This window comes from Podarcis raffonei, chromosome 10, assembly GCF_027172205.1.
Source record: "Podarcis raffonei isolate rPodRaf1 chromosome 10, rPodRaf1.pri, whole genome shotgun sequence".
Classification (NCBI taxonomy): domain Eukaryota; kingdom Metazoa; phylum Chordata; class Lepidosauria; order Squamata; family Lacertidae; genus Podarcis; species Podarcis raffonei.
In genome coordinates this window covers 4,283,922-4,309,983 of record NC_070611.1, presented here as the reverse complement: position 1 = coordinate 4,309,983, position 26,062 = coordinate 4,283,922, and the positions used below count along the sequence as shown (strand labels likewise).

Sequence of the window (26,062 nt, the reverse complement as noted above, 5' to 3'; positions counted from 1 at the left end):
TTAATTCAATACCATCATGCATTTTGTTTTTAATAAGGTGTTTGTTGGGGAGGGTGGATTGTTAGACTGAAAAGGATAATGCATCTGTGTTTTCTTTCCAGTGGTATTTAAATGGCACAAAAAATTGAAGTGGCACAGGACTCAGTTTCCGCCTTTCAGAAGCTAAGCCATTTCTAATTAGTTTTGTGATCAATACGTGGAGGTGATCCATGATCCTGGTTCATACATCTTGCTAAAATTGAATGACTAAAAAAATATAAGAAGCCCAAAAGCTTTGCAAACATTTTTCCCAATCAGATGTAGGCTGTAGCAGACAATGAAGAGGGGCGCCAGTGTTCACCTAACCTTCAGTCGCCTGTGTTGCTACTGAATACAGTACAAAGACAAGGAAAGGTGGCGAAGTCAGCACGGTGCACCAGCCGGGTGCCATATTGGTTCCACTGGCGCATTTGCACTGCGCCAAGCCTGCCACCACCTCTCCCTTCTCCCTCACAGTCTTAGCAGCAATGTGGGCAGCTGGAGGCCAGGTGAGTGCCACTGTCTGCTACAGATAATTTTATTTTTTGTATTCTGATCTTTTCACCATCTGATGCTTTGCTTTAAAAAAGTTGCATATCCAGATGAAATGGAATAAATTTGAATTATACTCTATGCTGGCCCCATGGCTGTGAAAGGCCCTCTTGGTGGGTCTGCACCCAATCTCTTTGCTGCAGACCTTTTTCAGCATCCTGGAAACAGCCATATGCCCAAACCATTAGTCAAGACACCTTCAGAAACTTCTGTATATAACTCAATGCTCTGAATCAATATCTATCAGCAAGCTTTAATATACTGTATCTCAAGCAATTAAAGCGGAGGACTTATTTTTGGAAAGATACTGGTTGTACCTAATATCTACTTCCTAGAAGACACTTGCATTTTTCTGCATACATATAAGTAGAAGGCAAATGTAGCAGAAAGGTCCAGCTTGTTAAAATTCAAATTGTATACTCCTTACATTTTTATGTGTAGGGACAATTAATATCATGGACTCAGCTGCAAGAAAATTACTCCAGCTAACCAACCATTTCAGTTCAATCAAATGTAACTTCAAATATAACTGTAAAATGCCCAATTCAGAGAATATCATTTATTTTATATGCATCCTTATCCATTCTCTCTTCAAAGCATAACACTTCTTCAAGAAAAGAAAAGCAGCTCCTTGCACTTTAAAATCAGCATTGAGCATACCGGGTTTATTTTCAAACATATCAGCCTGTACTTCCATGTCACAACTAAGTTAATATTTTAGTTGATAAATCAAATGATCTTTGTCCTGGAGAGGACTGGCGAGTGGTCTCTTTCTGTGCCACAGAACTGATCAAGCTGGAAAGGCATAGATCTGGACGGTAACCGCAACTGGACACTACTGAAAACACCATGTGAGAACAGGACATAACAGAATTAAAATAGACTAAGAAGAAAAGGGACATGTCATGTTCAGATAAGTGACATGATGATAAAGATAACCAGGCAAGGAAGAATGGCAATTAAATTATTTTTTTCCTCTCCCAATGTACCAACAATTCAGTATTGTGCATTTTTCCTTTACAGTAATTTGTGAAGATTCTTCAGAGTCTGTGACACTTCTGTAATATGCACCTAATATATGCAGATAAAGTCCATTTTAATTAGCAGCATGTTCAAATTTGGTGTGGGGAAGAATTATGAGCCAATACTTAATAAAAACTGCTGCCTTTTAATTTGAGTGTACATTTAACAAGGTCTCTACCATTCCTTTGCAATCTTAAGTCACCCTTTTTAGTAATTATCCCAATCACTTCAGCTTTAAATTATAGATGCAAGCATTAAAAAGCTATTAAAACTTTATTATAGAAGGTGCCATTAAAAATGAATGGAAAATCGAGGCTGAAAGATGCATTCTGTAAAATAGATTTTTCTTTTTTGCCACTGTTCCAAGGTAGGGCTTCCAGTGCATTGACAGTATCCAAAGAGGGATGTTTGAAATGAGCATGAGAGACTGAGGCATGATGTTCGGCATTTCAATATGAAACATTGGCAGGTTTGTGAAATTCAGAATTTGCTTGTTTGTTTAGGAGTTCTTTGCCTGCACATAAAGGATAGTAGAAAAAAGACACAGAACCGAAAAATTGCACAAAACAAATGAAATACCATGAAAATCCCTGAAACGAGAAGTAATCGACTAGAAATATTATCTAATGGAGGTTGGTCAAGGGTTTGAAAACGGTATAGGGACAATTTATTCAGAACAAAAGGCTAAATTAATTGTGAATAATGTAGTGACGGAAGAATTTAAGATAGAGTGGGCAGGAAATGAAAAAGGTATTTAAATATACCTTTCTGAAGAAACCAGAGGCCTCTCCCCATCCATCATGCTCAAGGCAGAATCAGCTGTAATGTTGATCAATGGGTTGCTACCAAAACAACAACTTCTCATTGGGCCCTTCTTCTCACCCTTTTAAGTAGAGGGCTGCTAGCACACCCCTAATGTGAATACATGACACTTGGCATGCATCCGAGATGTCTGTACATCAGCACAGTGAAAGACTTCTTTCCTTATGCTGATAAGTGTAATAGCAGAAATGTCTGTGAGGAAAGGTAAGAAGGTGGGAGCAGCTGCCGCTCTTTTTGGAGAAGCCAGCAGCAGGACCTCCCACTACTTATCAATCCTGGCCAGCTCCCCCAGTGCCATGGCAGCAGTAAGTGAAAAACCCTCCAGCTCCATCTTCTGCCCTATGAGAAGGGAAAATGAAGGAAGGAAAAGAGATCTGAATGACTCTGAAGGAAGAAGGGCAGCACTGTGAGATCCAGAGAAATGAAATGGAGGAGGTAAAAGAGGTGAGAAATGGAGAAGCTGGCACCGGGGCAGCTAGGGACAAACAAGGACAAGAATATAGGGCCACCCCAGCCTATCACATAGGAGCACAGCCAGCATCTAAAAATATACACAGTGTTGTATCAATAGTTGTGCTATAGGAAAGCAGCTCACACAATCCCACTTCTGTTTCCCCATCCTCCCCACCTCTGCTTAAGAGCCCCCTGTAGCCTCCCCCCAAATACTCAACAAATGGTTGGGGATCTGAATGCAGGCAGGAGCGCGGGGTCATATGGGGCTGCAGTGCTAGATCTTGCTCCAGCAGAAGCTTCAATTTGCCAGTCAAGATCATTGCTGATTTGGAGCTAATTTGAAGCCAAACGAATCTCCATTCCCCCTCCCAAAGAGATTTGCTTTGTCTGTAACTCATGCTGTACTGCAAGGATTCCATCACCCCAAAACAAGTTGGGCACTATATATATACCAATGAGCTCAATTTCACCCAGAGGACAAGTGTTCCTTGCTCAAGTCCAATGGCAAAAAAGACATTCTACAGAGCTGATTCCATTTCGTAAAACAGCCATTAGAAAAATGAAAAATTACACTGAAAGGTACGCTTAGCAGACAGATCCGTGTGCAAACTAATTTGAACAGACATTTTCTTTAAAAAGTAGGCCAGAAGAAATGAATGATTACTTCTGGCTAAAACTGAGCAAATTAAATTATGAGAAGCTTAATACGTTTATTCAAAATTAAATTGCATAACCTAATGTCAAGGTTATTATATTCTATATACACCATTTCCTCATCCCAGTTCAAAAGAGAAAGGTGCATGCTTTCTTTCATGCTGATACTGTGTTAACACTAGAATTTCTTTCACTGAATGCATTCATAAAATATTATATTTCTCAGTACAATTTGGCAAAACTTTCCTGGCAGTGAAATTGGATGAATTCTGTGCATCTTGTGCCAGAATGTACAAGTCCGCCATCTTTTCTCCTTATTGAAAACACAGGAAAATAAAGTGGAACTGCAGGAGACTGTTTATCAAGTCAGACAGCCACCCATCCAAGTTCTGTATAGTTGGAAAATTCCAACCGAACTAGAATTGCCACTGAAATTTTGCTTCCAGCAAATTTCAAAGTAAATGCACAATGAAAAGGACATCTGGGGGGGGGGGGGATTCGTAACATTAGTTACACCTAGATTTCTTATACAGGCAATATTACCAAGAGACTGATGCTGGCAAGGGCAATGGTGTAGAAGAGCTGTGGGTTCAGATGGGAACCCCAGCAAACGTTAGAAATTTGTTTCACTCCTTAAAGAAGGCATGAGAGAATATTGATCACATTAATCAAACAATTTCAAGTAAGAACTCTGAGCCACTAGCTGGAATTCTATTTTGGGTCAGTTGCTAATTAAATGACAGAAGTCTATCATTTTCTTAAAGGTTCACAACATGTGTCTCTTGACTAGCAAAATTTTATCCTGATGTGCATAATGATGGACATATGCTCCTTTTGTAGCCAGAGTTGGAACAGGATTTTAGGAAGCAAGAGATTGTGATGTGAGTAAGAGATCTCAATGACATCTGGTGACATATTAAGAGTAAATCAGGGAAATAATGAATGTGTGAGCTACTCTTAGGCTGGCATCTAAATTAATTTACAGTGCAGTCCTAACCATCAGAAATAAGTCCTCTTGAATTCAATGGGGGCTTACTCTCAGATGAGTGGGGTTGGGATTGCAGCTCAAATCTCACTTCCAAATCACAGATTTAACATTGATTTTAATAAGTTATCATAGCATTACAAGTGTTTGAGAGTCAATCTCCACTGTCGGTTAACTACAAAACAAACTAGCAAAGTTTTCCTCAACAGCATCCAACTGTATACATATGGCATATCTTGAGGCAGCCAGGTTGAAACAAGGATGAAATGTACAAAGCATATTGGAAAATTAGAAAATGGGAACCATCAATATTTGAAAAAAAAGAGTGAAGAAAAACTCACCGCAAACTCATCCTGCCACTGATGTTCTTTCTGAAATCTCTCTGCTGCTTCAGCAAGGCGCTAAAGGAATGAAAATAATAAGATTTAGCTGTCAAATAATTTTCAAACAAGCTGCATTGCAAATTAAAGGGATCCTACTATCTTCCCAACATAAAACACCTGGTCAACAACACTGAGAACATGTGCGCACTACAGACTTACATTAGTATACCCATGGAATCCCCTCAGTTAAGTTCCTCTCAACAAAGTACAGTCCTCAGGGACTTCAGTTACTATTAAGTCAGTTTAAACTGTAATGTACACACATTAGTGACTAAAGGTATCTTATTGCAAATATGATGGCACCTGCCCTGAGAATCTGAGGTGCAAACAAGTTTAAAATCTAAACAAATATTCTTCAGTTGTAAGCAAGTTCTACAGAACAAGAGCCATATCAATTGCACTTCTGAAAGATCATATGAATGTGACTTTCAGCATCCTATTATAAGTATTTCGCATCTATATAATCTTTCCCTTCCTCCACTGTGCTTTGTTTATGTATTCCAACTTCCTTATATTTAATTGTATCATATTTTAAATTGAGGTTTTTCGTTTTCTTGGAGGGTTCTTTTATCACAACAGAAAGACAGGATACAAACAAATAAAATCTGATTTGTTTGCAACATGAAAATAATCTCATCCACTTCTTTTTGAATATGAGATAATAATCTAATCCACTTCTTTTTTTCATTCAGTGATCTGCAGCTGGAGGGATAAATCCAGCCAATGGTTCAATACCACTGATAGGGCACAGCATACACAGATATTTGTAGAAATAGGGAATATGTCAATAAGAGCTGGGAGGAAAGGTGGAGAAAATCAGGAAGAGGAAGCAATGAGTAAAACAGTGAAGGGGTGGCGGCTAATAGACAGAAACAGAATATATTGGTGGACTGTTTCACACATTCATGTAAATCACTTGATGAATAGCGGCTAAATGTGTGCACTGTGATTGAGCCACAAGGAAAGTGTGTTCTTTGCAAGTGTGAAATGTTGTTTTGTTAGAGAAACCAACCCAAAATGCCACAGAAGTGAAGGCTAAGTTGATTTTTATGAGATGCAGTATGACTTTATAGCTCACGTAAACATTTTAGATGACACAATATCTCCTACTGATAATTCTCACATGACTCCATGTGGTTCTTCATTTATTTCTTATTTGTTCTTCGTTTACTATTGTTGGCCACAAGGGTTGGAAAAATAGAAATGTATATTAAAGAAAGATTATGGGAGAAGGCAATATTAATGTTCTCTCCATTTGGTTAGATCTGTGGTGGCCAGACACATGTGCAAGTCACCCCTTTATGCTCCCAGTCACTAAATGATTAGCAGGCAAGGGTGAGGCATGACTGAAGGAATCTCTCTTCCAAGGCTTTAAACACCAGATATTAATTCCACACAGAATGTGGCTGTGACTGCAATTGCCCAACGTGAGTGGAGGCCTTTTTAATGTCCTTACTAAGTTCAGACAAACTCCATGTTTTCAGTAGTCAGTCTTTGCAATGCAGACAGCACTAATGGGAGTACAAACCTTGGTTGCAGGCTGTGATTAGTTGGAGCAGTCCTGAGTTCAAACGTAACACTAAGCCAAACCATGGCTTATTTTATTTATCATGTTTAACAAAATTTATAGACCACTTAATGAGAGAAAACTCTAAGCAGTTTATATAAAGTAGCATAAAATATTTATAAGAAAATACCAATAAAATCAATTTATCCCCTGGTAATGTGGCAGCAGGAGTGGAAAGGAGTGCAGCAGCGGCAATATTTGCTCAGGAATCCATGCACTCCCTCATTTGCATTCAGGGGCTTGAATAACTCCAAGAAGCGATGAGTTATGCTGTGCAGGGCCACCCAAGATGGACAGGTCGTAGCCAAGATTTTAGACTAAATGTGATCCACCTGAAGAAGGAACTGGCAATCCACTCCAGTATTTTGCCAAGAAAACTCCATGGACATAAAAAAGGAGAAGCTTTGAGAAGAAAGTGAGAGTTTCCAAGGCATGCTCTGGTTCATGGGGTCACGGAGAGTTGAACACAACTAAGACGACTAGACAACAACAATGAACTGAGTCAACGTATAGGAAGCCCTCTGACCACTCAAAAAGAACCACCAACTAACTGTTGTTTCTGTTGTTGTTTCCCAGAAGGTGGAAAAAGCAACAAGGGGATCATCTATCTTCAGCCTGGTCCTCACTGCCAGGGAGAAACTGATTGATGAGGTGGAAGTACTCAGAAACTGGGAAGGAAGTGATCGTGTCCTCTGGGTTTCAAGGGAGGCAAGGGAAAGCTGAGTGTAGTTAGACTCTGGACTTTAAGAAGGCCAATTTCAAAAAGTTTAAGGAGCTACTGGGTGAGATCCCTTGGTCAGAATCAGAAATACTCAAAGAGAAGTGAGTCCAAAATGGATTGGAGTTTCTAAAAGGAGAAATATTGAAGGCCAAAATGCAGACAATTCCAACAAGAAAGAAAAGTGGGAGGCATCTAAGGAAACTGGTGTGGCTGCATAAGCAACTTACAGATGAGAGTTAAGAAATGGAAGAAAGGGGAAATCAGAAAGGAGAAGTATACATGAGTAACCAACAGTTGCAGGGGGAAGGCCAGGCTGACTAAAGTTCAGAATGAGTTCAGGCTTGCAAGAGTGGTTAAAAATAATAAAGGTTTCTTTGGCTATGTCCAAAGTAAGAGGAAAAACCAGCAGGTGGTCAGTCCTCTGTGTGGAGAATATGGAAAAATGCTTTTGAGTGACAGAAGAAGGTGGAACTACTCAACATCTACTTTGGCCAACCTGGTGATAACTGAATAAATGATGTAGGGAGGGAGCTGCAGCCCAAAATAGGAAAAGAGGTAGTAAGGGAACACCTACAGTAGCTACTGTAAATGAATTCAAATCTCCAGGGCCTGGTGAGCTGCATCTAAGGGTACTAAAGGAGCTTGCAGATGTAATCTTGGAGCCCTTGTCTATGATCTTTGGGCATTCTTGGAAAACAGGTGAGGTCCCTGCAGAGTGGAAGAGGACAAATGTTGTCCCCATTTCTTCCTTCCTTTCTTTTTCTTTTTTTGATGGAATTACAAATGCTGTGGAAATATGATTGCCATCTTCAAATATCTCAATGGCTGTCAAATGGAAGATGGAGCAAGCTTGTTTTCTCCTGCTCTGGAGGGTAGGACTAAAACCAGTGGCTTCAAGTTACAAGAAAGGAGATTCCAACTAAACATCAGGAGTAACTTTCTGACAGTAGTAGCTGTTCAACTGTGGAACAGTTTCGCTTGGGAGGTAGTGGACACTCCTTCCCTGGAGGTTTTTAAGCAGAGGTTGGATGGCCATCTGTCATGGATGCTTTAGCTGAGATTCTTGCATTGCAGGGGGTTGGACTAGATGACCCTTGGGATCCCCTCTAGCTCTACAATTCTACGATTCTATGATTGATATTGTTGTTGTTGTTATTGATGACTGCTGATACTGTTTACATCTCAGCAGATTATCATTTATTAACAATAATCTTAAAAACCACTGCAAGCATCAATGTCCCTGCATGTCAGAATTGCGTGCCCATGCACATCTTAGAACTATGATCTCTGTTCCTTCAGCAACCTACAATTCAATGAGTCATCTGTTATTAATGCAGAAACAATTATCCTTTTAAAAAGCTATCTTTGCCCTTGAGCCAGTCTTCCCACTCAGCAAGTGAAGAAAAGGGAAGGTGGTGGATTTCTATTAATCTTTCTGGTGCAGTTGCTAACCCCTTATTCTGTAGGCCAAAATCTACCATAAAATGTAAATGAACAGAAATAGAAGAAGCACATAAATTATGATATTTACTTTGTGCGGCCTCTGAACTTTTCTGTTCATTTTACAGAGATATGAAAGATCACCAAAAAGAAAAGGCCGGATCATCCATCAGTCTGAAAACTGGCTGTGCCTTGAAAGGTCTGGCCCATGCATCCCAAGGGCCAGTAATCTGAGAAAAGGTTTTGATGTGCTGCCATCAGAAGGAAAGAAACATGAGGAAAAATTATCTGATCTAAAAAGAGCAGCTCCCAAGGAGGCTTATTCATCTTCACATTTTATTTTGTTTTATTAGTTACTTCTTTATCTCTTCTCGACCAGCACACAATTCTGACAGCTAATATGATGACCCTTTTTAAAAGGTATCACAATAGTATACAGTACAATAAGATCTGCCCTTTTGTGCTGCTCACAACCCGCTTTAAGTAGTTGAAGTATGCACATCTGAAAGCCTCTTAATACTTCAGGCTATTATTATACTTTAAAAGCAGGATTCTAAGGAATTACTGTTATGCAAGCAATACCCAAGGCAGTGGCGGAGCTTCATGCTCCAGCACCGGGGGCGGAGAGCAGGCGGGGGTGGGGCTGGCATGCATCCCAGGGGTGGGGCGCATGTCCTGGGGGCGGGGCATGCCACCCACAGGGGTGGGGCGCCCAGTACGGGCTGGGGGGCAGCCACGATGGCACCCTGGGTATCACGCTGCCGGGGGCGGTGCGCTCCCCCCGCACTCCTCTTCCTCTGCCAGTGACCCAAGGAAGCTAAGGGAATATCAAAACATGTCTGAAACAATACAGTAAAGTAAAATTAAATCTATCACTTCAAACCATCATTACTATTTTTTATATCCATCTAATAGCCAGAATTCTCTCTCTTTGTTGTGCTCTGTTCCCAGAAATCTCACATCACTGTCTTGCACAAGGAGGTTCCCCTACATTTCCGCAGCTCACACATGGTCAATTGTAGTTCAGTGTTAAAAGTGCTTCCTCTCCAAGATGCTGGAAAGTATCGTTCTGGAGTAAACAATCTTCCTCCGCCAAGTTAGACATCCAGTTTCATTGCAGAGGGGCAGTCACTTAGCCTCTCTCTTGGACTGGACTAGGCACACACAACCTTCGGTCCACCAAGCTGAATGCTGATCAGCTTGTATTTAGCTTGGTGGACCAAATGTACCAAGTAGACATGGTGGCTTGCTAACCAATATCTCATTCCCGCAACCTCCACCCTTTCATGCCACTATACCCAGTTGGTGGGCACATTTGACTTTGTGACTCACAAGTTGAGTCACAGCTTAAGAGCCTTATTAAGTAGGCAAGGCAGGTAAAGGAGTCAGGGTTAAGAGCCAAGGGCCTGCAATGCCCATTGCCAACTTGGGATGTAACACACCAGCTACCTGAACTTCAAAAGGATGATGAGCTTCTCCCTCTGTCTCTCTTTTTGTACAAGCCATCTAGAGCCAATTATTTAAGCCACATTTAGACAGATATACTAGGAGGAGGGGAAGTTAGAGACCAGTTATCTCTCTGGTTATTCTATGGGTTTGATCCAGTACAGCTAATACAATTACACTGCAGACACGTCCTCAGGGCTGGACTCTTTCTCATGAGAGCATGCAGCAACACGGGGCTCAGGCTGAGTAAATATGCACTATGCACTATTAGTACGTAATGACTGATTCCTGCAGACAAGCAGTAGTGCAAGGCACAATTAGGAAAATACTGAATTATAGAAACTGTAGCATTAAAATATGCTGGAAAGCAATTAAATTTGTTCCAACAGTGTGGAGACACTACAAACTGATCACATATGTGAGGAAAACACTGTGCAGTGCTCTATGAGAAATGAGAGTGGCACCAGATTTCCTAGAATCTCATTTCATGGTGAATGAAGTTTTAGTCACAAAAATGCTTTTATGTCTGCCCGGCATGTTCCCAGCCACATTAGGACTGAAAGCCATCCTACTAAGAACATTTTTGCTCAAATCATCATGCTGCATTTGTTAGCAGCACTAAGGTAACATGACTCACATCGGGTGCACATTACTAATTCATTTTTTTTAATGTTACTTTTCTGAAAAGTCTTAAATGCACATTTGCAGCATGGGCAGTATGTGGCCACCTCCATCACCCTTTTCCAATGTTATGTTATACTCTCCAGTGCGGAACATTTTACACATGCTGTTATCAAACACACTTCACTGCAAGAGGCAAACTCAGGTACATCACCAATCTTATACTGGAACATGAGGTGTACACCTCTGATAATCTGGCTGAAATCCACTTAACTATTACAAAACTGTAACTAGCAATGGTGGTGGTTAAAGAGTTGCAAAGGGGAAGACTGAAGCCAGCTCATCTGTGCTCTTGCCTCTTGCTCTCTCCCTTTGGTGTACAACAGATCTTTATACGATGCATTGTATTAACTTGCAGTGTCAGGAATGATTCTGATGAATTTTTGGTTTCTTCCCAACCTAGGGATTCTTAGGAGACTAAACATCTCCAGTGCATTTAATCTACTTGACAAAGACTTTCCAGCATTTGCTGCTCTGATCCTAGTAATTATGTTTTAAAATACAATCAGTTGTTCTCCGTAATCATAGTCTCCACGTATTCTGGAAGGCAGTTATGCCACTTAATAACCCTTACAGGGAAATGTTACTTCTTTTCCATAGATGGGAAGTATAGATCGAGGGATTACTTTTCTGTTCTGTGATAAGTAACATAATTCTACATTTTTGTATAATCCGCCCCGTGCAGAATTGACATTAACCTCACTGAAAGGAATGCCTGAGGAATAGCATGCACTGAGGAATGCCTCTTTACAATTGCCTTTTGTGTACTGGGATGTGGGCTGCAGAAATTGCAATCAGGGTGTGCTCTAATGATAATTACAAGCCATGATGTGAGTTAAAGACCATTGAGGAAGGGGGTGGGTTAACTAGCCTGACATGTAGGTGAAATGGAGGCTTTTTCCAGTTATTTTATTATTTTAGTGAAGGTTCTTATCCACAATGGCTATGGGTAAAGAAATAGGATTGCAATTTAGTGCTATCCTATAGTCTTGTGCAGTCTTCTCCAATTTTGCTTCCTCAAGATTTCTGGACTACAACTCCTATTATCCCTGACCAATGGCCATGCTGGCTGGTGCTGATGTGAGTTGTAGTTCGGAACATGTTGAGGGCACCAGTTTGGGGAAGTGTGGTTCTGCAAATGTAATATATTTCATAAATAAGCACTGTATGACAAATACGATGTTTTGCATTATATATATATTTTAACTGAAGTCTCTGCTTAATCTCAAAGGAATTTAAATAGTGCCAACCCACTGACACATAAAATTATACAACTGGCATTAGCTCTCTTTTTCCTTTGACACATTTGATTGTAAATATTCATATGCCAAGTTATCAGCAAAAAACGTCTCTCTTTCACAAACGGAAACCTGGAATACCTCATGAATGGTGCTGACACAGGCTTATTTCTTTGTAATATTTTACACAATTCAGTACATTTATTCTTCCTGGTGTTTTTATCACATTACCATATATGATTTTCTCCTAGGGTATTTGAGAAAGAAAAATACCCAAAGACACATAATGAAACAGAAGTGTATATACCAATTCAATTTCCAGGGAGTAATATATTGCATATCACATCACACTCTGTAAATGTCTAAGGGATTTTCTTCTTTAAAAATGAAGTATTGTGGCTTCTGTGTGCCTATTGTGCTGCAAATATTTCTGAATGTTGCGGAGTAGATAAGTGAATGCTTCCTCTCCAGCACAGGGGCTATGAAAAGGGAGGGAGGGAAAGAGGTAAAAAGAAGGGCAAGTTGACAAGGGAGGGAGTAGACGGGAACCATAGCCAGCATGTAGCTCCCATGTGTACCAGGCACTGCCTATGGGAGCAGCACCTGGAAACTGACTGTATGAAACATCAACAGAGTCTATACACTTCACCCAATAATTATTGAAGCCACCCTCAACTATTCAAGCTATTAACAAGTGTATTTAGGCTAGCCACCTTTAACCAACCCCCCATGTGTTCATATGTATGATATGATCCTCCCAAGGTAGCAGGAAAACATGAACACTCTCCCAGCCATTTCTGGCCCACATCCCCACTTCTGGACCAGATGGTTGTATGCATGAGAGGTATTTAAGCACTGGCCAGGGATGCTGTACTTAAATCCTGCACCACAGATCCTCCTTTCAATATAGGGTTGGACTAGATGACGTCTAAGGTTCGCCCCAATTCTTTATTTATACGATCCTATGTGTGAACCTGCTGACATGTAATTAACGTGCTATGAAAAACAAAACAACAACCCAAGAATATGTTTAATTTACTGCAGACTTCCTGGCCTAAATCACGAAAGTAGGGCAAAGCCCTCCACTGAAAGTGAGCCATGGTTCCCAGAAACAAGTTAAATGCTCTCTTGCTAGAACCCCAGCAAATTGAAAACCCCGCGTTAATTTAAGGCAGGCTATCTACTTCAAGGATTGAAACCTGGAGCTTACCAACCAGTCACCCATTTTTGTTAGTGTCAGATGGTCCATTAACCCCTCATCCTCCCCCGACTGCCAGGAGCTGCAGAAATTGAGAGCTTGATAGAGCAGCCACAATGCTATGACAGCCTGATAGTACCGGGAAATGTTTCAGATGTGAATTTACGATAAGAGAGTGCTGTAGCTAAAATATGAAGAAAAATGAGTGGAAAGAGAGTAAGAAATGGCCTTGCAAATTTGTCCTGACAACCAGCAGTAAAATCTTGCGAGAACAGCTTATCCAGTTGGAGAACACTGTTACTTCTTTTAACATACAATTTATTCTGCTCATTTCCAAGACTCTCTTTTTTAAAAATGTCACATTTATGCTGCAATAATTCACAGCCTTTAAACATGAGGGCACATTTGTTTCTCAGGAAGATTCAATGCATGGAACAACTGGTGACACAATTAATATTAAATATAATTTAGATTTATGTAACACGTTTCAAGCTGTGAAATGCTCTTCACTAATATTTATTCCTAATCCTTACAACAGCCCTGTAAGGCATGACAGTATCATCACTTCCATATTGCACATCTGAGTGAAGGTTGGCAGAGAATAGGGAGCAGCCCAAACAAAAGTTCCAGAAAGAATGGGGGAAATGTAGAGAATATTTTAAAAAGCAGTGTCCCCGATAAATACCTGGTCTTGTTCCGATTAACTTCTGCAGGAAGATTTATGGTTCTTAGGTTACAATTTGGAAAAATTGTAAAAATAATTCAAAAAAGAGACAGTTTAGAAGGAGAAAATAGAAAACTGTGTACAGGATGAAGGAAGTTGAAAAAGAAGAATTTGGAATGAAAATATGGAATGAATATATTCCAAATATTTGTGACAAATTTCTCTTTTAATTTATTTTTTTGTTTTACTAGAGTAAGCTAGTTCCGGTTAAGATGGCAGCAGCTTCTAGTGGATCTCTGACCCTATAGCTCGGCTTTAAATGTTTTAAATGCTTTTTCGCAGCCCACTAGTTTTAATTGTAGCCCCCTTGTTGTTTTACTTTATTGGCCTATTTTATTGTTTTATTGCTGGTTGCCTATTACCGAAGACATCTCACCAGCTGCAACACCTCACCAGCTGTAATCTAAAAGCAGAGAGTTTAGGACGAGTCTCCGCCTCACAGAGAAGGAACACCAGATGATACCCCCAACTCCAGAGTCTGTCAGAGAGGAATTATAGAATGACTGCAATCTACTCTAATTACTGTGACCTGCTCCATCCCTTAGACTCCCCTCTTCTCCTTTCTTCTGAGTTCTGGTAAAGCACCAGAAACGAGACTGTTGCTGCTTTTGAGGTGGAGGGGGTGGCAAGGGGGTGTTTTACTCTTTTACTGTCTTGTTTGTTTTGCTTTGGGGGTCATGGGTAGCGGTTTGTTCTGTTTTTGTTGTCGGTGTAATTGATTTATGTGCTAAATAGTTTCAATAAAATTAATAAAATATGAAAAAAGAAGGCTGGCAGAGAATAGTTGCCTAAGAAAAGCAAGAGAGAATTCGTGGCTCTTTCTAGTGCTGAGGTGGAGATTTCCTAGTTCATGATTCTAAGCACTGCACACCAGCTCTTGCTCTCACCACTTAAATTCAACAGCTCTAGGAAGGCAGTGCACACATGTGCTCCATTGTCTCCTCTGACTGACAGCAGCTCTTCAAGGTTTTGGGAAGGGAGTCCCTCTGAGCCCTCCCTGCAGATGTCAGGGATTGAACCCAAAACTTTCTGCAAGCAAAGCAGGTTTCTACCACGGAGATACTGCCTTCTCCAGGTCAACCATCTGAAAGATCAGATACAAGCAGCAACTGAAGGCTGCCTTTATTTGCCTTTTGCCAAAATCATACAACTCGGTTTAATTTTGAATCCTGTGTCTAGTTCATTCAGAGCAAAGTCATACTTACTTATTCTCCATTTAAATCATTTATCTGATTTTCAACATTTTAAAAGATGCAGTCCCCTTGAATATATCATTACATTTGGGTATCAAAGAAATATATCACCTGAACGCTTCTGAAGTCTCATTCTAAAAGGATCTACTCTTTGACTGTCCCACTTTTTTCAAGGTAAACAATTCCGCAGAAATCTTAACCGGGCAAGAAACTATTGCCATGTACAGAAGCAGACTAGATACCAATCAAGTTTCATTGCCTCTTAATACATCAAAGGTATGTTCAGCTGATTGTTTAAGACTCCAAACAAATTCAGATGCAGCCTGCAAAAACAAAAAAATGATTCGCATAGCATTTGATTCCAGAGAGTGTAAATTGAAAGTTCCACAGCTGGCAAATTACAGTCCTTTTTGCAACCCAGCTTGATTTATTAGATAAAAGTAAACAATACCTTGTGCCTCGTTTCTGTATCAAGATTTGAACACTCTCTCCCCACACTAATAAAAAGTCAGGTTTACCAATTAGCTCTCCTTTCTGAATGTCTGCCAATGTGTAATTGTGTACACTAGGAATAAATTGTTTTAGTATAAAAGGATTCTTCTGTACAAAGGAGATTAATTGCTAAACAGAACAATAGCACATTTTGGCATTCCATCACCGATGCAGAAAACGTGGCCATCTAGTAAGGACTAAACTTCATTAACTTTCTGTAAATTTAATTGATGATATTCTATTTAGAATGGCAGCTTGATGTTTGCACACATAAATTTCTAGGCTAGCTTCTGAACTTCACCCAACACATCCAACTAAACACACTTAAGTTCCAGGAATCCAGCATTAAATATAATCATACTGAATAGAAGTTTGATATTGCTTTGACATACCCAACTGTAACCAACATGGCACAAATCTCTGGTTAATGTAGTGCTGTTCCTCCGTAACCTTATATTGGAACAGAGAGGAACATTTGTCTAGATATCAAGAAAAGTCTATGAGAAGCTGTTGCTCACAGCATGTGCCTTGCGGAATCCTAAGTTTTCCATTTCAACATCATGCTTCCCATCCATACACACCCTGAGTAGAGTAATTCCAATACTTATCCTACTAATACTAATTCCAATTAATTCCCATGGTTGAAATTTAGCATCTAGGGTCAAAACATATTTATCCTAGGTGTTTTAGTGGCTCAAGACTCCTTTGGCCAGAGGCCTACAGCCAACACTTTGCCCTATTTTTTCCTCTTCCCTCTCAAACTCTTTTCAATAGCAAAACTGTGATACCCTGGATCCTGAAAAGAGATTTCTGAAGAGTTGCTTGTTCTATTAGTTCTAAATGGGTTTTTGTAATGCTTAAAGCTTTGATAACTGAACTCAACAGCCTGGATTTTTCACTGCTGATTTCCAGCAAAGGTGTTTAATTAGGATGTCTCCCACTTCTCTGCATATAAAGGAAAGTTAAAATTACCACCTTCTAACTTACAAGAAAACCACAAAGCATCAAAATCTCGCTTGCACACACAAAACACAACACTTTGTGCCACTTCTGGTGCTACTTTGTTTTGTGAGTCTCTCACACCTCCCATTTATAAAGAGAAACCATCAGCATCATCTGGACCAACAGCACCATACCAGGATGCTGAAAGATTCCCACAGTGCTTATAAGCTTTCCATCACCTTTGTCATCTATGTCTTCACACTATTTTGAGCATGCTCTGATTCAGCAAGATCACCAGTTGTTCCTTGCCTCTCTGACCACCAGCAGACAGCTCACCCTTCCCAGACCCCAGTGCAACCAGGGAAGCAACTTACAAATCAGCCCCCTCCCTAGTAAAAAAAATAGGTGCAGATTTGCATAAAATGTCCATGTATTCTAGATTCAAGTTTAGAAATAATAATTCATACTCAGAGTAGAGTAACTGAAACCAATGGATTTACATTAACCACACCTCACTTAAACTCACTGATTGCAATGGGTCTACTCCAGCTGGGTACCCTACCCTTACTGTAATACGATACAACTCACAGGCATTTGAAAACTGGCAGACACTGTTCCTGGAAACCTTGAATTAATTAGCTACAAGGTAATATGAATGTTTTACATAGTTTTTTGAAAACATTTTAGATGCATTTTTTATTTAAAAAATTTAGTAATTTCAACGTAACATTTTATCAAAAAACATATCACCCCCCCCCCAGACTTCCCTCAGCTCCTCTCTCTGGTTAATCAACATATGTTATTTTCTGCATGTTACAAAACTGTACAGATCCTTAATTTAACTATCCAAATGTTATCAATAAAAAGTTTGTGAATGTTTATTCAAAGCCTGCCAAGGAGTCCAGTTCGTTTTGTTGTTTCTTTAAATATTTTGTAAAGTGTTCCCATTCATCTTTTAAATTACAGTTATCCTTGTCATGTAGTTTGTGTGTCAATTTTGCCAATTCTGCATAATCAATCAATTTTTCTTGCCATAGTTCTTTAGTCGGGATTTCCTCGTTCTTCCATCCTTGTGCTATTAAGACTCTTGCCACTGTTGTCACATACATAAAGATATTTTTCAGTTTCCTTGTTAGATGCATTTTTATTGCATTTAAATACTTTTTAAAAAATTGCTTAGCCACTTTGGTGTTTTCTATCCTGGATTCCTTTGGTGAGAAACTGCAAGGCCCCTGCTGTCCATGGTCCTTTAGCTTTAAACCATATTTGGACCAGACAGCCTTTCAAACAGACACTAGAACTCATGGACATCTAGTGAAGTTGAATGTTGGAAGCTTAAGTGTTGGAAGATTCTCCACACCAGTGCATAGTTAAACTGTGGGTTTCACTCCCACAGGAGACAGTGATGACCACAAACTTGAGTGGCTTTAAGAGAGGATCAATCAAATGTCCATGCTGTGACTCCACAGGAGGAGGCAGTAATACTTCTGGACAGGAGTTGCTGGAACCCACAGGAAGAGTCCTGCTTGTCGGTTTCCTACAACAATCTGTGAGGACAGGATAGGTAAAGGTAAAGGGACCCCTGACCATTAGGTCCAGTCGTGACTGACTCTGGGGTTGCGGTGCTCATCTCGCTTTATTGGCCGAGGGAGCCGGTGTACAGATTCCGGGTCCTGTGGCCAGCACGACTAAGCCACTTCTGGCAAACCAGAGCAGCGCATGGAAACGCTGTTTACCTTCCCGCCGGAGCGGTACCTATTTATCTACTTGCACTTGACGTGCTTTCGAACTGCTAGGTTGGCAGGAGCTGGGACCGAGCAACATGAGCTCACCCCGTCACAGGGATTCGAACCGCGACCTTCGGATCGGCAAGTCCTAGGCTCTGTGGTTTAACCCACAGTGCCACCTGTGTCCCATTGAGGACAGGATACCATTGGCCTAGTCCAGCAGACTCTTCTTGTGTTCTCATCCTCTGTACACATGGACAGAGTTATTTCAGTGGAAAAGCCACATGCAGGTAAGTTCATTTGTAGGTGAACAGGGTACATGTGGGATGTTAATTTTGGTAAACATTTTACTCACAGTCCCATCACATATAAATCAGACTATAGGTTTGAAATGACATGGTCATAACTACAAAGCAGCTCTCCGTTAGCATGGATGGGGAAGATGGATCTTCTTGGCTGGGAGAAAAATGAAAACTTTTCCAGCCACTATTACGGAGGATAATTTTCATCTGCTTTCCCTTCAAAATTTGTACTCAAGCTGTCTAAATTATAATGCCAGCATAGCGCTGAATGACATCCTGACTTTACATTGTCAATCTAAGCCTCGGATGTGAAGTGTGACACAAGACACCTACCACTTTTTATTTCAAGAAGTGTTGGTTTGTCACTTAATTAAGGCAGAGAGGATGACAGTTCAGAAAAGAAGAAGTTGCTTTTCTGGCAAGGTCTGACACACTGGCCATGGCTTAAACATGATAAGGAAGTCTATGCAAGAAATGCTCAAGTGCTGCTTTAAACCTTAAGGCTTACCTTTGGGAAATGAGGGCTTACGTGACAATCTACTAGCTTTTTTCAAAAAAAAGTTTCTATGTAAATGTGACACGTTTCTAAGGCAATTGTCAACATTCACCGATTTCTCCTTGAGTTTTCAAAACTTCAGGTTGTGTTTAATTGTGGTTTGCTTCAGTGCACATGTAAGAGTGCTTATGACATTTTTTCCTCATTTGAATTTCTCCCCAGATTTCCAGGTTCAGGGGGCCAAACTAGATTTTTAAAATAAATCACAGCTCTGCCCTCTCAGATAAGCCTCTGTCATGGTTCTCCACATCTTTATTGTATTAGGAGGATTAGCATTCACAGGCCTGGCTTGTATGGTTCTGTCAAAGCTTTGGTTGTAACTTTTTCAAGTTCAGGCAGCACACCGATATGCCAATCTCAGGGTCGTGTATTCAAGCCCCACATTGAGCAAAAGACTCCTGCATTGTCGGGGGTTGGACTACATGATCCTTGTAGTTCTTTCCAATTCTATAATTTGATGATTCCAGTACACAGTTTGTAGGTATCGCCACATCCATGGCTTTACAAGTCTAGTTAAACCTCTCCACTATCGCCAGCTTGACTTCATTATGGGTCAAAAGATGATGACTCCTGTTAAGTTGTGGGTTGACATAGCAGACAACACAGCGATTTCTCCAAAGCAACTCTTTATTTTGTAAGCTGGAACAGAACTGAGCTGAGGAGCTCAGCCAGCCTGCTTATATAGAGCTACAGAACAATGTAACTGTTGCAACGTTCTAAAACTATCCAATCACTGAACGTCACTTTTCGATCCTTCATTTGCATACTATCTACAGTATCCCCCTGCTGGCCCAGGGTGAGAACTTCAGTACATAACAACTCCTATGCTGTTTTAACAACTGAGTGAGTCACTTTCTTATTTAAAAGCTATTTTCCACAATCTGTTTGTAATTTCTGAGGCATTCAACTGTCCTTGACAACAACTCTGAAGGCCCTGAACAGCTCTGCCCTCTTTTTGTCTTTCAAAGGTACAGTCTAAGCAAACTGTTATTTGTTATATGTTTCTCTAGGAATCTGCTAAATCTGCTTGCTACTGTAAATCAGTATCTGAAACAATTGTCTTGATTCTTTTAAAGTGAATCTTGGCCAGTTTATGCAGGCTGTAAGCAACCCAGTCTATAAACTAGGCTTTAACTTGGTTTTTAGTTACAAGTTTTGTTCACTTAGACACTTCTCTAAAAAGGAGTTCCACTCCTCCAAAACTTCCCTTTTTCAGTAAGGGAGCCATCACACAAAGGTAGCAGTTTGAATCTGTAGATTTCATCTAACAACAACAAATAGACAATTGTTTAACTACTGTATATATAACGTACATAATCACTCTCACTGGTTGTCCCATCCAACATAATACACACTCCTGGAACACCTATAGGGGCCATTTATTCATAGACAGAGACTGGCATCATTGACTCCTTACCTTCATCAGTGCTTGAGGAACCTTCTTCTGCACTGCTGACTGCTGAAGCAGAGGCTGAGTTGTTTGGTGGCGTATCATTCATGTACTTTAGGTTTCTTAAAGTTCCCAGGAATTCATCACACATTTGTAATAATGAAACTAAAAGCCTCAGGCAGCTGCTTCATCTGTCTAAGAAATACAGCCCATACACTTAAATAAATTTCACAAAGATCTTCAGTGGTGTCTATCTTCTTCATTTGCTGGAGGGACTAGGGCCAACAGTAAACTGCAAAGGCTCGACACAGGATGCCATAGGCATGGATTGAGGTGAATGTCCCAGGGCCCGCTCTCACACACCCCACCCCAGAGGCATGCCGCTGTCTTCCGAGGAGGTCATTGGCTGAGTGTGCCGAGGAAAGGCCTGTTCAAGGTGCCCATGGCTTAGGATTAGGGTTCTTCTATTGGTGAGGCCCACCTCAAAAGGACTAGACCCTCTGAAGAAATTTCAAACTCTACGTCTACCTCCAGTGGTACAATCCCAAACATTTAGGATTAGCACCCACACCATAGGTCATGGAGACTTGAAACTCCCTTCATCAGAACAATGGCAACAAGACGGTCGCATACACAGGTTTCATGATATGCTAAAGCAAACCTTTTTTTTTGGAAAAAAAACCTTCTTTAATATAAAATGTTCATCAAGACATATAAAAATTGTAGTAAAACGTGGGATGTCTATGAAAGGGAGGCAACTTCTGATGAAAAGGGGTGGGACCACCTGTCACTTTTTAATGACAAAAAAGTTTGTATATTCTCCAGACCTTTACATGAACTTGTCCAGTGCAGGCCAACCCTTCTCCAGCAGCACCCACTAGCTGTTAGCCTTGGAGTTGCCAACCTACTCATACCAGGCAATCTCCTTGCCCTTGCAAATTCTGGGATAGGTGAAAAGGTAAAGGTAAAAGACCCCTGGATGGTTAAGTCCAGGCAAAGGCAACTATGGGGTGTGGCATTCATCTCGCTTCAGGCCGAGAGAGCCAGTGTTTGTCCACAGACAGCTTTCCGGGTCATGTGGCCAGCATGACTAAACCGCTTCTGGCACAACGGGACACCATGACAGAAGTCAGAGAGCACGGAAATATCGTTTCCCTTCCCGCCATAGCTGTACCTATTTTGAACTGCTAGGTGGGCAGAAGTTGGGACAGATCAACGGGAGCTCACTCCGTCATGCGGATTTGAACTGCCAACCTTCCGATCGGCAAGCCCAATAGACTCAGTGGTTTAGACCACAGTGCCACCCGAGTCCTCCTTCTGTGATAGACAGCCAGTCAACAAGTGATGCTGTCTCTACCATGGGCAACAATTAGCTGTACATACACACATACACACATGCTGAGCATGCATAGGCTACAATGATCATTCTGCTAGCATATATCCGGTCTTGGCAAAATGTGAGTACAGGATTGCTCTGTTAGCAACTGATATCTGAAAATAATATATATTGCTTGTTAATGTACAAACAAAGGAAATAAAAAGTTACCATTACTCGCCCATCCTTTCAATTCAAACAGCTTATGAGAGAAAAAGTATCGAGTGCAAATTGAAACGAGACATGGAAGCTGTTCCATGTATTGGCTTCTTTTCATTAGTTGTCAAAAACCCACATTTGCTCATCTGCTCACATTTAGCAGAGGCACTTGTCACTTATTTATTGCATAGGGCTCTTTTCCGACTGGGATTAAGACGTCCGAAAGCTCCCGAGAGGACAATTCATCATAACACAATATAGAGTGTGAATAATGGACGCTCACAATAGGCTCAGCTGACACAGGAGAGCAAACGGGGGGTGAATTGAGGTCACACACTTGATGTGAAGACATCGGACAACGTCTACTAAAGCTGTCAATCAACCATTAGAGAGGAAAGTGTCATGAATATGAAACAGGGAAGCAGCAGATTGGCTTTGGTTACCACATTCCTAACAGCTAAGAGAGCTCTAGTTAATGAGCATCGCTTGCTGTGCGTACCAATTCAGTTCTAGCTGTCGCTATTGCTTATACAGGCAAAGCAAAATTATTCAGCAGAAAAAGGTTCCAGCATCCAAAGCAGTCTATTTCTGCTTTTTTTCCTCCTCCTACAGATTAAATAGGGGGGGATATATTCTACCATTTTTGCACCAAAAGCAGATATATGCATAAAACAATATTAATTTTACATTTTATGCTGTTTTTTAAAAAATGGGGGGGAGACATCTTATTGAACTTTCAATGAAAAATAGCTATAGAATTACCTTATTTGGGAACAAAAATATCCCATTCATGACAGGAAATAAAATAGTTCCATGAGTGTAAAATTTTAAGTGTAAGTAGATGAAATGAAAGGGGTGGGATTGCTCATGAACACAGAAGTGGATTTTGATTTCATTTTAAATTAGTTTTTACATGGGCTAGGATCAATTAAATTCAGTAAATTTAATTTACAGCATAATCTTATGCATTTCTAAAGTGTGTCCCTTGGAACTGCTCCAGACTAAGTGCAAATAGGTCTGTAGCCATATCGATCTGAGATGATCAAGAAAAAAGCCCCAGTTTAAACCACTGCTTCAAATCAACTATTCCATTTCCAAAATTAGTGTGCATGCTAGCAAAGTAGTAAAACCATTAAAGGACCTGATTTGCAACTAGAAATAAAACAGTCACACAAACTAGCAACATACTTTGAAAACCACACAGTTCGTGTGCCTATAGAATTATATTTGCTTGATGGCAACTGTGAAATTAATCAATTTCTGTTTGTCTCTCTCTGGAGAAATGCAAGGCAGACCGCTATGCAGTCCTTTTACCTGAAGATTAAAGCCTGGATCCAATCAATCTTATTTTAGTTCCATGAGCTGTGAATGACAATCCGTGTCCCTATACCCTGTGGCAAATTATTTTTGAAATTGAGCAGAGTATCAGAAGCAGCTTGTCAAATGTCAGAGGGTCAGCTATTAAAAAAACACACCTCCCTGGGTATGCTAAATCAAATGTTTTGCATAACCTGCACAGCACTTTGGATCCTGACCTAATTGCCCACATCTTAATAGTAGCAAGCGCTGGTTATTACTAGGTGAACAGAGTTTCGCCATATAGATTTTCATAGTATTTGGTTGGGTCAAAGATACTGATATTGTGCTCCCATGGTGCATGTAATGCATGACCTCCTGTGTCATATTTATAATTCCTGAACTCAGTGCCTGCTTAAGTCATAATAGGCAGCATGAAGGCCTTGTGCTAAGTGGAGGTTTTAGATGCTATGAAAAGAGAAGCACCCAGAGTGAAGTCTATTTCTAACCCTCCAGGTTGCAGAGCGAGGGGCGATAAATTCCCCAAATGAGCCTCCATAGTTGGCACACTGACTATCCAGGCCCACATAAATAGGAAAATGTGGTGCATGATGTTCAGACAATACACCTAAATCCAGCTGCAAACCAAAAACACTGTGAAGGAAAACAACCCTCTCCACTTCCATGAAATCTATGCCCTGTGCTCTGAAGGTTCCCAGAGTTGTTCACTAACCTAGCCTGGAGAGATTCTCCATCCCAGCCTCAACTACAGCAAATCAATGGGCATAACTTTCTAATATCTGAATACTATCAGGCTGGTCCCTTATAACATGCAAGGAAAACCCTTCTATCTAGACCAAATCCTGTACTCCCTGTGCAAGCTGAAAATACTCCCTAAATCAGGCATGGGTGGGGATCCTGTCTCTCTCCCAATGCCCTTGGACTCAAACTCCCATCATCCCTGACCTTGAGCCATGCTGACTGGGGATGATGGGAGCTGGAGTTCAGCATCTGGAAGGCCACATTTTCCCTATCCTGCTGCCCTGCAGCTCTGAAGCACATTCTCAGTTCACTCCTTAGCCCATAACCTATGGCACGCAGAGGCACTGCTGGCTGACTACAAACCCTTCTTTTTAATCCATAGTTGGGAGTTCTATTTCCATTAAAATTGTCAATGCTACAGATTATTTTTTTAAAACTTCTAGGGAGTTGTTCTGCCAAAAGGAGAACACTTCATTCATCAAAGGGTGCAATTCCAAGAATGGAATTCCAAGTGAATGGAACTCTACTTGGACTCTGCTGGTTTCTCCTCTATAGTGTGATGAATCTGGCTGCAACTGTTGCTGGCAATGCAATGTTAACTGTATGGCACCCAAGTGCAATGAAGTACATTGTCTGTCAGTAGGTGGAGCTACAGTATTGCTTTGCTAACACATGAACAGCAAAGGTATGCTAACTCTAAGGAATAGCCTTAAAATGGCAGGTAAACTGTGCAACAGAAAGAGGGCATCCCCACGGTAAGTGATTTCTGTGATTAAATGGGATGCCCAAGGCTCCCTCAAAGTTAGCTACTCTTTCACGGAAGATAAAAAAAACAAAAACCCATCTTATTTTCAGCTAACTGTATTACAGAACATTATGCAAGGAACTTCCAAACAATGAAGACACAGGCAGGAGTTGGCTGTGGCATTTCTTAAACTTGCAATATTTTGATTTATTTATTGCCGTGGTCTTGCACTACCCAAATAAGGTTCTCCTGAGGTAATTATAACAGGGCAGCTCTCTCATACTCTCTTTGTGCATAAACACACACGCCAGAAGTTTTATAATAAGCATCTCTGCAAAAGCAAAAACAGATAACGAAAAACATTTCAAAATAAGCTTATACCTGCAAAATTGCAAATCACCACAGCAATTAACTGAAATAGATTCAAAATAGTGTACAAAAGGAAAATTTTACCAGCAAAAGCAGATTCCCCCCATGTCACATATTGATGAGTTTCTTGTAAGGAAAAGCTCGGTTTTCTTTCATTGTGAATGAGATTTGTGGGCACTCAAAGAGCTTCCAAGCATCTCTCTTTAGCCAAACTCGATGGGACCCTAATGCACCTTTGCATTTAATATGCGTGCAGGTGTTGCTCACCTGCCACAATGCTGACTTCCCAGCACTGCCAGTTTTCCCAGAGGAGAGGCAGTTGGGACTGTGCAGGTACACTGGCAAGGGCTCCAGCTTAGCTCCAGCCCCTGGGCCTGACCTCGCCACCCCCTCGCTGATCCCTGTCCTGCTGCCAGGAAGGTGGAACTGTGGCTATGCCCTACCAGGTGAGCTGCTTCTGCATACAGGTTTTAAGAATGCAAACACCATCAGCAGGAAGGGGACTGATCATTATCAGTATTGCAAGAGGGACAGAGGCGAGACGCAACTCTTTCCTCCCCTTCTGCAGAGGAAAATCCCTTCTCTGAATTGCCACACCTCCTGCATTTAATGTCTGGTCCAGTTTGGCGCTGACTCTTGGTGCGAATGTGTGAAAGGCAAATATGCCATTTAAAACATGTTGTTATTTCATTTTTATTTCATATACTTAAAATATTTCTTGGGTGTCTTTCTAGGCCATGCCTCTCCAAGACGGCTTACAGCTTTAAACGTTGCAAAATACAAACGGTATAAAAAAACAACAACCCCATGATAGTCCCAAAGAATTTCGTGCATTATAAGGCTGCAAAG

The 26,062-nt window shown here is 40.8% G+C and overlaps 1 protein-coding gene across 6 annotated transcripts in view; it reads right to left on the bottom strand.

The window, feature by feature from the left end:
- CACNA2D1 (calcium voltage-gated channel auxiliary subunit alpha2delta 1) overlaps positions 1-26,062 on the bottom strand; it is a 365,199-nt gene that overhangs the window by 181,101 nt on the left and 158,036 nt on the right. For all 6 annotated transcript variants that reach the window (XM_053407355.1, XM_053407356.1, XM_053407358.1 and 3 more), the window contains exon 4: positions 4,849-4,908. In XM_053407355.1, the coding sequence (XP_053263330.1) occupies positions 4,849-4,908 (60 nt within the window). The remainder of the gene's footprint in view (positions 1-4,848; positions 4,909-26,062) is intronic.